At 38.5% G+C, this 11,080-nt stretch overlaps 1 protein-coding gene across 5 annotated transcripts in view; it reads right to left on the reverse strand.

The window, feature by feature from the left end:
* The window catches only part of efr3bb (EFR3 homolog Bb (S. cerevisiae)), a 50,314-nt gene that overhangs the window by 38,379 nt on the left and 855 nt on the right, over window positions 1-11,080 (reverse strand). The window contains exon 2 of one of the 5 annotated variants that reach the window (XM_055186197.2): window positions 2,202-2,324. The exons of 1 other annotated variant lie outside the window; for it this stretch is intronic. In XM_055186197.2, coding sequence (XP_055042172.2) covers window positions 2,202-2,208 — 7 coding nt within the window. In that variant the 5' untranslated portion in view covers window positions 2,209-2,324. Of the gene's footprint in view, window positions 1-2,016; window positions 2,038-2,201; window positions 2,463-9,090; window positions 9,475-11,080 lie in introns of those variants that run through there. 3 more of the 5 variants (XM_055186194.2, XM_055186198.2, XM_055186195.2) reach the window with 3 other exon arrangements.

Below are 11,080 nucleotides of genomic sequence, written 5' to 3' on the forward strand. Positions count from 1 at the left end.
TTATATTTGATGCAGGCACTAGCAGCAAGGGCATTGCGATGACTTCGAGCCCCATATATGGTAAGACAATCATGGGTTTAATGTTCGCTTTGTCGGAATTTATTTGGCAAATGCCTTTCCATCTCCCATTATTCCCATTTACACTCTTTTGCATAAGTCAAAAACCATAAAAGCGCAATTACTTTTTTGCCAATTAACACTTTCCCCGCCATTGACGAGATATCTCGTCAATTTAGAGAAAACATTTGCCTGAAAAAAAACATGTTTCTGATGAGTTTTTATGGTCATCTGTAATACCACGATTATCCTAGATATCAATATATAAAAAAAGGAAGTAAAAAAGTACTTGTTAATTTTACACCAGTGGCGTAGCAAGTCAGTCCCGAACCCATATGCAAAACAAATTTGCGGGCCCCCTTAAGCCAAAGCCCTCCCCCCAACCTTGCCCATTTGCACTGTTAACTGTGGCGTGCAGGTCTGTTAAAAAAATATACTTTTAATAAGGTAGTCAAATATTTTTGCTTTACTTTTTTACTTTAAAGGGTAGATTTAAGTAAAGAAAAATGAAATGTTTTGGGTAGTTTTTGACTCCCGACTAACTTCTCCGCCTTCTCTTTTCTCTTGAAGGCCCCACTTTTATGTTTATATTTGTCCATCCTTAATGTTCATTTAGATAGCCGCTATAGTAACCTCTCACACTGCGTTTTCTTTTTTTTTGGCGCGGCGATGCGTCATGTAAAAAAATTATGGCATAGTAGTCTACGTCAGCCGTGGAATGCAAAAAAAAATAAACGCAAACAAGAAATGACTGATAAATCAGACATTACGGAGAAATACGTAATCACTACACATGATATGCATACAAAAATATATTTATTGCGGCCACAAATAAAAATTTAATTGAAAAAAAAAAATTTAATTAAAAGCTGGGTCGGGCCCAGGGCCGGACCCCTTATTGGCCCGGGCCCATTTGCACGTGCATACCCTGCATGCCCAGACGCTACGCCACTGTTTTACAATGTTTTGATAATCATTCTCTAACAAAATTCCTTCTCAAAAATGCTATTATTTCAGCTTTTTGTTCAAATTTTTTTATTTTTGAAGAAAAATACCCATATTTTAAGAGTTTATAAGAGGCATTTTTATTGAAATTTGGCATTTCCATCACTCGTTTCTTATGCATTACTTCAAAATGCGCAAAAAATCGGGGTGATGGAAACCTAGCTTATGTGACCTTGTCTGTGAAATATGAAAGATTTTAAGGATATATTTTTAAAGAACGCTCTTTACATTATGTTAGACGATTTTATATAGAAAAGAGTCATTTTTTTCACAGATTGGGTCACACATATCTAGGTTGGCACAAGGATGGTTAAATGGAGATTATGTTTATACTTAATAGGAAATATTCCTATAAATGTAAAGTTACAGAGAGCATGATTTTGGAATCTATGAAATCTGAAAGAATGAGAATTCAACCCGGGGGAAATATAAATATGAAATGGAAAATTGCATGAAGCAATAGGTCTCAGTTTCATAGTTGTTTCTTTTTATTATTTAAAACATAACTAAGACCTATTGCTCCATGCATTTTGTTTTTAGGTAAAGCAGGCCGACTTAAATTAATCAAGAGTTTTGTAAATCACCTGACAGCAGTAGTGTTATATGTGATTGTGTTCATCAGTTTAAGTGTCACATGATTGGCCGGCATTTCTCAGCAGGAAGTGAAATGTACCTTGACACTAAACTAAACGCTGACTCAAATCAATAAACATCCACTACTAATGTGATCAGTGTTAACACAACATCTAACAAAGTACAGCGGTTACTGCCATCAAACATACACAATGTACCATAGTGTCAATGACATATCATCTTAGACCTACAACATAATCTACATAATTTGAGATCAGACGTAAATAAAAGCACAGAAAGCTTGTTAGAAACACACTTAAAGGTCAGTGATAAAGCTTTGTTTATTCTCACATTAATGTGATGAAGGACAAACTAACCTACCAAAAAGCAGCCTCATGACACCGTCTCTTCGTGTTCAGCAGATCCAGCATGCACAGTTCAGTAACGTATAACTTTTCGAGTGCACTTGAAAGAAGTCATGCACGAACGCTCAAAGAATGCAGTCAGGTAAGATTTCACATTACGCACAAACCTTTGTAGGACACACACAATAGCTCAGCGCTTACCATACATTTCTCTTGACGTCAGTGGAGGTCCTCTCTCAATTCTCAATCCCTGCCTGCAGCTTCTCAGATGCAGCTATAGTGAGATTTTCTGAGACGCACACGGGACGTCTGCAGCTCTGTTTGCTAAGAGTGATGTGACAAAGTACCGGAGCGATCACACATGCTCGGGGAGGTGATAGAAAAGATGTGATTCTGCCATGATGACCTTGGCGATTGCGCCAGCCTGCGCATGCAGGTCTCAGAAGAATAACTCTCATTTTGCATGCACGAGTGCACAACTTCTGCTCGCCAATCACTGCTCAAAGAGGGAGGAGCCAGAGGGAGAGAAAAGAGAAAGAGAGAAGAGGTGGGTGGGGCTTGCCCATTCATTGTTGGTAGAAGCTCCTCCCACATTTATCAGATTCTCTCTAGCTTCTCTCTCTCTCATATACAGTAAACCTAGCGTACTACACATTATACACTATATATTTAAAAAAATATTATGTGAAATAGTATGCAGTGTTAAACATTTAAAACACAGCTGTCACATGACCTTAATACATGCTTGTCAGTGAATGGCTGTGTCCGCAATCACATACTTTCTAGAGTAGGTACTTATTTTAAAAAAGTAAATACTTAAAGGATTAGTCCATTTTTTTAAAAGAAAAATCCAGATAATTTACTCACCACCATGTCATCCAAAATCCTGATGTCTTTCTTTGTTCAGTCGAGAAGAAATTATGTTTTTTGAAGAAAACATTGCAGAATTTTTCTAATTTTAATGGACTTTAATAGAACCCAACATTTAATACTTAACTCAACACTTAACAGTTTTTTTCAACGGAGTTTCAAAGGACTATAAACAATCCCAAACGAGGCATAAGTGTCTTATCTAGCGAAACGATTGTCATTTTTGACAATAAAAATAACAAATATAAACTTTTAAAGCATGTGAATCGGACATATTTTGTGTCACATGCAGTCTTTTGACAACTATATGGTAGGAAAGTATGCAGTTTTGGATGCATACAGTGTCATCTAGGCAATATTTTATAAGGGTGCACGGATGTATCGGCCGATAATGCTTGCTATGCTTCTCAATGAATTACGGTGAAATTCCGCTCCATCCAAAAGCCAGAGGGCGCTCTCGTACAGAAACTCAATATGCGCTGCCGAAGAAGAACCATACACACGCAGCTATGACACGCAGCTCCAGGAAATGGCCGTAGTATATGAAATAGCAATGCATAATATTGGCTGTTTGATTCAGAATGGTTATCGGCCAGATATTATTAGTGTATACAGGCGGATCGAAGAGTTGTCACGGCACAGGTGCGCATAGGAAATGGACTGTTTGCTTTTGAATCATGCATGGTACTCATGTCAAACACCGGTCAGCGCAGCTTACATCGACATCAAACACGCACCCAGTCTTTACTACCACAGGCACTTGTAACGCTAACCAGATATCCAAATGCCACCAAAATAAACAAATAAACCCACACAATCATCGTTTTTGTGATCGATCGTTGATGCCACGTTCGAGTACTCGAGCAATCGATTACTCGTACCCATCCCTATTTCTTACATCACAAACATTTAACCAATCGCATCAATACAACTGAACGGGAGGATCAGTAGTTTGATCCATAGCTATTAGGTATAGAGACTGCAAAGACATGCGCTTAAAGGGATAGTTCACCCGATAATGTTAGTAAATAATGACAGAATTTTCATTTTTGTGTTAACTATCCCTTAAACGATTGCAGCACGACTGCTTTAGCTCTCTGTGATGCTCACAGGTGCAGTGTGAATCAGCACAAAAGCACAGTTCACGTATGCACTGCTGAATATAGCATCTATTTACATATATCTATGATTTGAGGTGTTGCGAAATAGTGGAGGCGGGGACTAATTGAATATATAAATTTATGGTCCAAGCTGTGCAATTGAGTAGAGGTGGGGACTTATTTGCATATTCACATATCTGCGTATACTAAATGAGGCAAGGGTGTAAGCTGTTTTAAAGCATGAAGAAATTACTGTCACATGAAAAACTTTTATATATGCTATTATGATGTTCAAAGATGAGTTTTAAGTGAGAAAATATTTTTCACAATAAACTAAAAATATTTATTTAAGAAGCAATTTTGATTTAATCAAGTGGTATTACGTTCGGTTTGTTAACATGAAAGTTCGAGTGCATTGCATTGTGGGAAACAGTATTGCAGACAAGTTTGCACAAAAATTGCATTCTTTAAACATATTCACACACTATACTAATAATACAACAACAGTATACAGTAAGCTATTCGGCATACAGCCTCGCTCTCGGTCACGACTGCCTGATTATCATCCTGCAACCCAACATTTTCCCTCCTACTCTCTCTCTCCTCCTCTCAAATATGTGCACTATGTAAAGCATACTACAAACAAACAGCACAGCTAATGTGTGTAGGCTTTCATACATGAGAAAAATGCTTCTGGCACTAGACAGCCTTTTGCACTGTGCATTACACAAAAATCACAAAGAGACACTCAGAAACACTCTTTCTTTGTATATAAACTGTTCAACTGTAAAAAACAGCCTGAAATGTTTTTTTTTTATGTCAAAACAAATGTGACATTTTGGGAAATGTCAAACAGACAAGCTGATGTCAGATGGGACTGAAATGTTCATGTAGATTTTAGCAGAGGTTATATCTGGAATACAATAGCAAGCCGTCAGTATTGTCATCTGTGAATTGACCCACGAGTCTTGACCAAATATTGGCCAAGTGACATTTAAGCAGAATTTGTCTAAGCTAATTTTCTACTAAGTGTGCTTAATAAAAGCATTAGATAAACCAACAGGGTCAGTCACAGATACATGTTGCCATGACTACAGGATTTCAGCATCCTGGTACATTTGCAATGGGGTCATTTGTGAAGAATTGTATTAGTGGTACTTGGTAAGGCAAGCATCACTATAACTTTTGCCTATTTGAGAAATCCTTAACCCAAGTATTCAAATTTGGTATGTAACTTCTGCACTTTAAAGGGACAGTCCACTTTTTTGAAAATATGCTGCAGGAGGCGCAATGATATTATGCAGTGCCCGAAAATAGTCCTCTGCTATAGAAAGTTACTAAGGGGACTATTTTCATGCACTGTGTAATATCATTTATTTTATAAAATAAAGTGGAGTGTCCCTTTAAATTTAACTGCTTTATTTAAAGTGCACTGTGTAGATTTTAGCAGCATATAGTGGTGAGATTGTGAATTGCAACCAAAGGCTCAGTCCCTCCCTTTCAAAACACACAGAGAAGCTACTGTGGTCGGCTAGCCATCACAGGACAAACATGTCGTCATTTGAGAAAACATACTGACCAAACACACTCTGTAGAGCAGTTTGTCAATTTAGGGCTACTGTAGAAACATGGTAGCGCAAAATGGTGGACCCACTGTGAATTTAGATAGAAACGGCTCATTCTAAGGTAATAAAAACATACAATTTCATTAAATAAGGTCTTTATACACCACTGAAAACATAGTTATGTATATTATATTGCATTTCTAAAATTATTTACACAAAGAACCTTTAAAGGTGCAGTGTGTAATTTTTAAAAGGATCTCTTGACAGAAATGGAAAATAATATACAAAACTATATTATCAGGGGTGTACAAAGACCTTTCATAATGAACCGTTATGTGTTTATTACCTTAGAACGAGACCTTTTTATCTACATACAAAGAGGGTCCCCTTACATGGAAGTCGCCATTTTGTGCCGCCATTTTTCTACAGAAGCCCTTAACGGACAATTTTTTGTTGTCTCCGACGATGACATGTTTGTCCGGTGGCAGCTACCGTAGCTTCTCTATGTGTTTCAAAAGCAAGGGGTGAGCAGTGGACTACGCCGTTGGTTGCAATTCGCAACCTCACCACTAGATGCTGCTAAAATTTACACACTGCACCTTTGAAGGAATAGTCTACTCATTTTCAATATTAAACTATGTTGTTACCTTGGCTGGGAATTGTTGATACATCCCTCTGTCGTCTGTGTGCGTGCACGTAAGCGCTGGAGTGCCCTGTGACACTTCGATAGCATTTAGCTTAGCCCCATTCATTCAATGGTATCAAACAGAGATAAAGTTAGAAGTGACCAAACACATCAACGTTTTTCCTATTTAAGACGAGTAGTTATACGAGCAAGTTTGGTGGTACAAAATAAAACGTAGCGCTTTTCTAAGCGGATTTAAAAGAGGAACTATATTTTATGGCGTAATAGCACTTTTGGGAGTAATCGACTCGCCTGAAAAGTCCGCTCTCCTTCTCCCTCTTATAATGGGAGAGGGAGGGTGTTACTGCGCCAAATCGAAGTACTCCCACAAGTGCTATTACGCCATACAATATAGTTTCTCTTTTAAATCCGCTTAGAAAAACGCTACGTTTTATTTTGTACCACCAAACTTGCTCGTATAGCTACTCGTCTTAAATAGGCAAAACGTTGATGTGTTTTGTCACTTCTAACTTTATCTCTGATCTCTGTTTGATACCATTGAATGGGGCCAAGCCAAATGCCATCGAAGTGTCGCAGCGCGCTCCAGCGCCCACGTGCACGCACACAGACGACAGAGGGATGTATCAACAATTCTTAGTTAAGATAACATAGTTTAATATTGAAAATGAGTAGACTATTCCTTTAAGGTAACTGGGCAATAAAAAAGCAACTACGGTATTTTCCGGACTATAAGTCGCTCCGGAGTCGCTCGCATCTTTAAGAAATGCATCATGAACGGGGAAAAAACATATATAAATTGCAATGGACTACACGTCCCATTTATTACGAAAATTATTTCACAAAATCCAAGCCAAAAAAACAGACATTTAATCTGGAAAGGCAAGTTATTCAACTAAACAATAGCACACAGAACAGCAGGCTGAATAGATGTCCGTACATTAATGTAACATTATCAGTTATTTACACAATATACAATAGCATACTGAACATACCTGGAAGGCTTAATAGGCTAAATTAAAGGTGCAATTTGTAAGATATTTGCAGTAAAATGTCCAAAAACCACTAGGCCAGTGTTATATATTTTGTCCAGCTGATTACTATCAATATCTGTAATGTTTTCAACTACTTGTAAATCGTGAGAAAATTTCCATTCAAAACATTGACACAGGGCAGTGCAGTCTCCTATCAATTACGTTAATATCCATGTGACCCTTTGTCACCGCCTTTACTGACGTAACCCACATGACAACACTGGTCGAGCTCGAAAAAATAAAATGGCGGCCAAGGAAGCGACTGGAGCACAAATTTAGTGTAAATAAACGTATATTATCACATTTTACACATTTGAATTGCATTTCTAGCGAGAAATTAGTATTGTAGTTTTCAAATATGTGATTAGTTATCACAAAGGCGCTCTCTGTTCATATTTCAAACACGCTGCCTTTGAAGTGCGTCGGAAAGCCTTTCTCTGAGCGGCCTTCAGGCCTCCGAGGCCGAAGTCATTTCCTCATGAGGCAGCGAGGCAACAAGCCTTGAGTTTTCGGATGCAGCCAGTGTCGTGGACAATGCGGAACTATGCGCTTGCTTATGGACTTATGGATAACTCTTTACCGTCTGCCGCTGGTTGTGTCAGCTCCTGTTAGCGTACGGGCCAACCAAACGACCCAAGAAGAGTTTGGAACAAAACGAGAGAGGATCGATTTGTTGTTGCATTATCTGGATGGAGAGAGCTTCACGACAACATTTAACTAGACCGAGATTCTGATCCTGCTAGTGTTTTACGCGATGGGTGAGTTGTTTTGATTCGTAACCCTTCAAAAAATGTATGCTATTATATTGATCACAACATTACTGTAATCAGCGCGTCTTCCCGCGGACGATATGCACATCAAAGGTATTGTACAGCAATATAAATGGTCATTTTAAGACACTTCACAATAAGATTTGTACTCTCAATACATTATGTGAAAAATCCTTGTAGATTGTAAGTTGAAAACTTAATTCTGTGCTGTGTTAACCATCGAATTTGGATTAATACTGTAATATCTATGACTGAAAATTTCGTTTTGAACATCACATATAAACTTACATAATGAAATAAACGATGTCATCAAACGCAACATTTATAAGACTTGATTACCTTATCCATCAACGTGATTTCTCGTTCTCGTCTGATTGATGGCCATCAGCGGTTGAGTTAAAGACTACAAATCCCATAATTCCACGCTGCTTCAGAGCGGCAATAAACAACATCATTGTTGTTGTTTGATCTGGCGCCATCCATCGGCGAAAATAATACAAACTGTATCTTTAACAGAACAAGCCAATGAGCATCTAGTTTGCAGGCTCGTCAATCCACATCACTGAATCCATTAAATTACATTAATACAGGAGCAGCATATAGCAGACTCTGGTGATTGTAGACGATAATGAAGTCTCTTGGTTCATATATGTCAAAATAAATTCGTACTGACTTACAAGTCGCGCCTGACTAGAAGTCGCAGGACCAGCCAAACTATGAAAAAAGTGTGACTTATAGTCCGGAAAATACGGTAGCCATATTCTAGAAACCATCCAAACACCCTAGCAACTAAATAGATTCACAGAACATATTTGCAAACACACAACATCGCCCAATAATAACCTAGCACTGAAGCAGCTAATTTGGCAAAGAAAATCTACAAAATTCAGTTGCACTTTGCACCCGTCCTCTAACCTTGAAACACAATATTTACATTCATAGTACAGTGTAGTTATATTCACTTTGGCAATTCACTTTCTTGACTGAGCATAACATCAATCAATTGCAACTGCCCTTAAAACCCATAGAAATACATCCCTGCAGCATTGCCCCAATAGCATCTTATTCTAGAATACACCAGTATCCTGGCAGAGATGGGGCTTCTTACCACGACTCTGGCGGTGATCCAGCAGGGTACGGCAGTTTAGTACCATCCTCCGGGTGGTAACCGGTTCAGAAACAGCCATGGACGTAAGAATATCAACTCCCTCACTCAAAAACAACTAAAAGTCACAAGAATATCACCTAACTAAACTTAAATACAATTTTACAAACATAAACTAGGCCAATAAAAAAAAAAACTTTTCAAAAAGTCTTCAGAAAGCTCCTTCACGCTTTGTCTCTCTTATGTTTTAAAGTGTCTCCTTTTAAAGTTGATCACAAGCGATGAATATTCACATCAGCTCGGGGCAGATTCCCGTGTCCTTCTTCTAAGACACTGACAGGATCTCCTGCGGCCAAACTCCCACACTCTCTCTTTTTCTCTGGAGCTTACTGACACAATGAAGGAGGAATAGTGGAAGTCATTGTGTTAGTGAGATGTTTATTAATGAGAGAGAGAGAGAGAGACGCACATGCCCAGGAAAGCATTCGGCGAACAGCACTAGAAGTAATGGGACCTTAAAACTCGAAAACTTTCAGGGACAGTTTCTCGACAACCGGTGTGGTGTTTATTCATTGAAACTATTGTCATTTATTTAATAAGTCTTATTGTAAAGTGTCTCACTATTCTGTCACTTAGGTCACATGGGCTAATGGATAATCTTAACTAATAGACAACTAGATTTTTAGGCCACCGGAGCATTATTTTTGCAGCCAGCAAATATTTTCAATTGTTTCCAGTGGAACTGCCGCACCTGTAAAAACGGCAGCAGCTGGCAGATTTGTCTGCGCTCTGCTGTTTTTTTTTTTAAGAATGCTCAGCTCGTCTATGGGGCTGTTATACCTAGTATTTACATTCGGTTTTCGTCGATCGGATCACAAGTGGATGAGATAAACACACATACATGTTTACACCTGGTATTTTAATCAGTCTCTTTTGTCCACCGCTTCATCCTAATCACTTTGAGGGGATGCTTCTTGGGGCTTATTGCTTTATTTGGTGTCCCCAAAGTACGTATGTGATGTTATAGCGCAAAATACACCATAGATAATTTATTATAGCATGTTAAAATTCCTACTTTGTAGGTGTGAGCAAAAATGTGTGTTTTTGGGTGTGTCTTTTTAAATGCAAATGAGCTGATCTCTGCACTAAATGGCAGTGCCGTGGTTGGATAGTGCAGGGCCGGTATTATCCCCTTTTGACATCACAAGGGGGGCCAAATTTTAATAACCTATTTTTTCACAAGCTTGCAGAAAATAGTTAACCAAAACTAAGTTACTGGGTTGCTCCTTTTCGAGGTTGATAAAAGCACTGGGGACCCAATTATAGCACTTAAACAGGAAAAAATCAGATATTCATATGTCCCCTTTAAAACCAGATGTAAACAGCCTTAGTGTCACTTTTCTACCAGCCATCCAATCACAGTGGAAGAGAGGTGGGAGAAATACCAAACCAACCAGCTGGCACATCGTAGAACGACTGATAAACAAAACAAAAGAATCACAGCGACCAAAGTAGTCAGCTAAAGAAACGCTGGCAGGCGCCCAGACGCTTTGGTGGACACAGGGCCTTAGGATCTATTTTTAGCTCTGTCACAAAATATGTTGACCTTAAAGTCCTGTCTTAGTATAACCACCCAAAACACTGATGTAGAAAATTTTGCAATCTCCAAACCTGCAGATGCAGCCAGATAAACAAAAACTTGGAAGAAAACTTTACTGCAACAAAACATTTCCAAAAGCACAGCCGTACCAGGCACAGTATTCAAACCAAATGAAGCACTATACAATTTCCACCTATAAAACACTGTAGTAAGCCGTTCTTACCCATGAATGTCAAATATTGTATTTACTATTCACTTCAAGCATGTATGTGCACAACCATTCAAAGGTATAGGGTCACCAGACTGAAATGTCTTCATGACTTTAAAGTGGTCATAGCGTGAAAATTTGACTTTTTTCATGTTTAAGTGCTATAATTGGGTCCCCAGAGCTTC

Source organism: Misgurnus anguillicaudatus, chromosome 18, assembly GCF_027580225.2.
Source record: "Misgurnus anguillicaudatus chromosome 18, ASM2758022v2, whole genome shotgun sequence".
Taxonomy (NCBI): domain Eukaryota; kingdom Metazoa; phylum Chordata; class Actinopteri; order Cypriniformes; family Cobitidae; genus Misgurnus; species Misgurnus anguillicaudatus.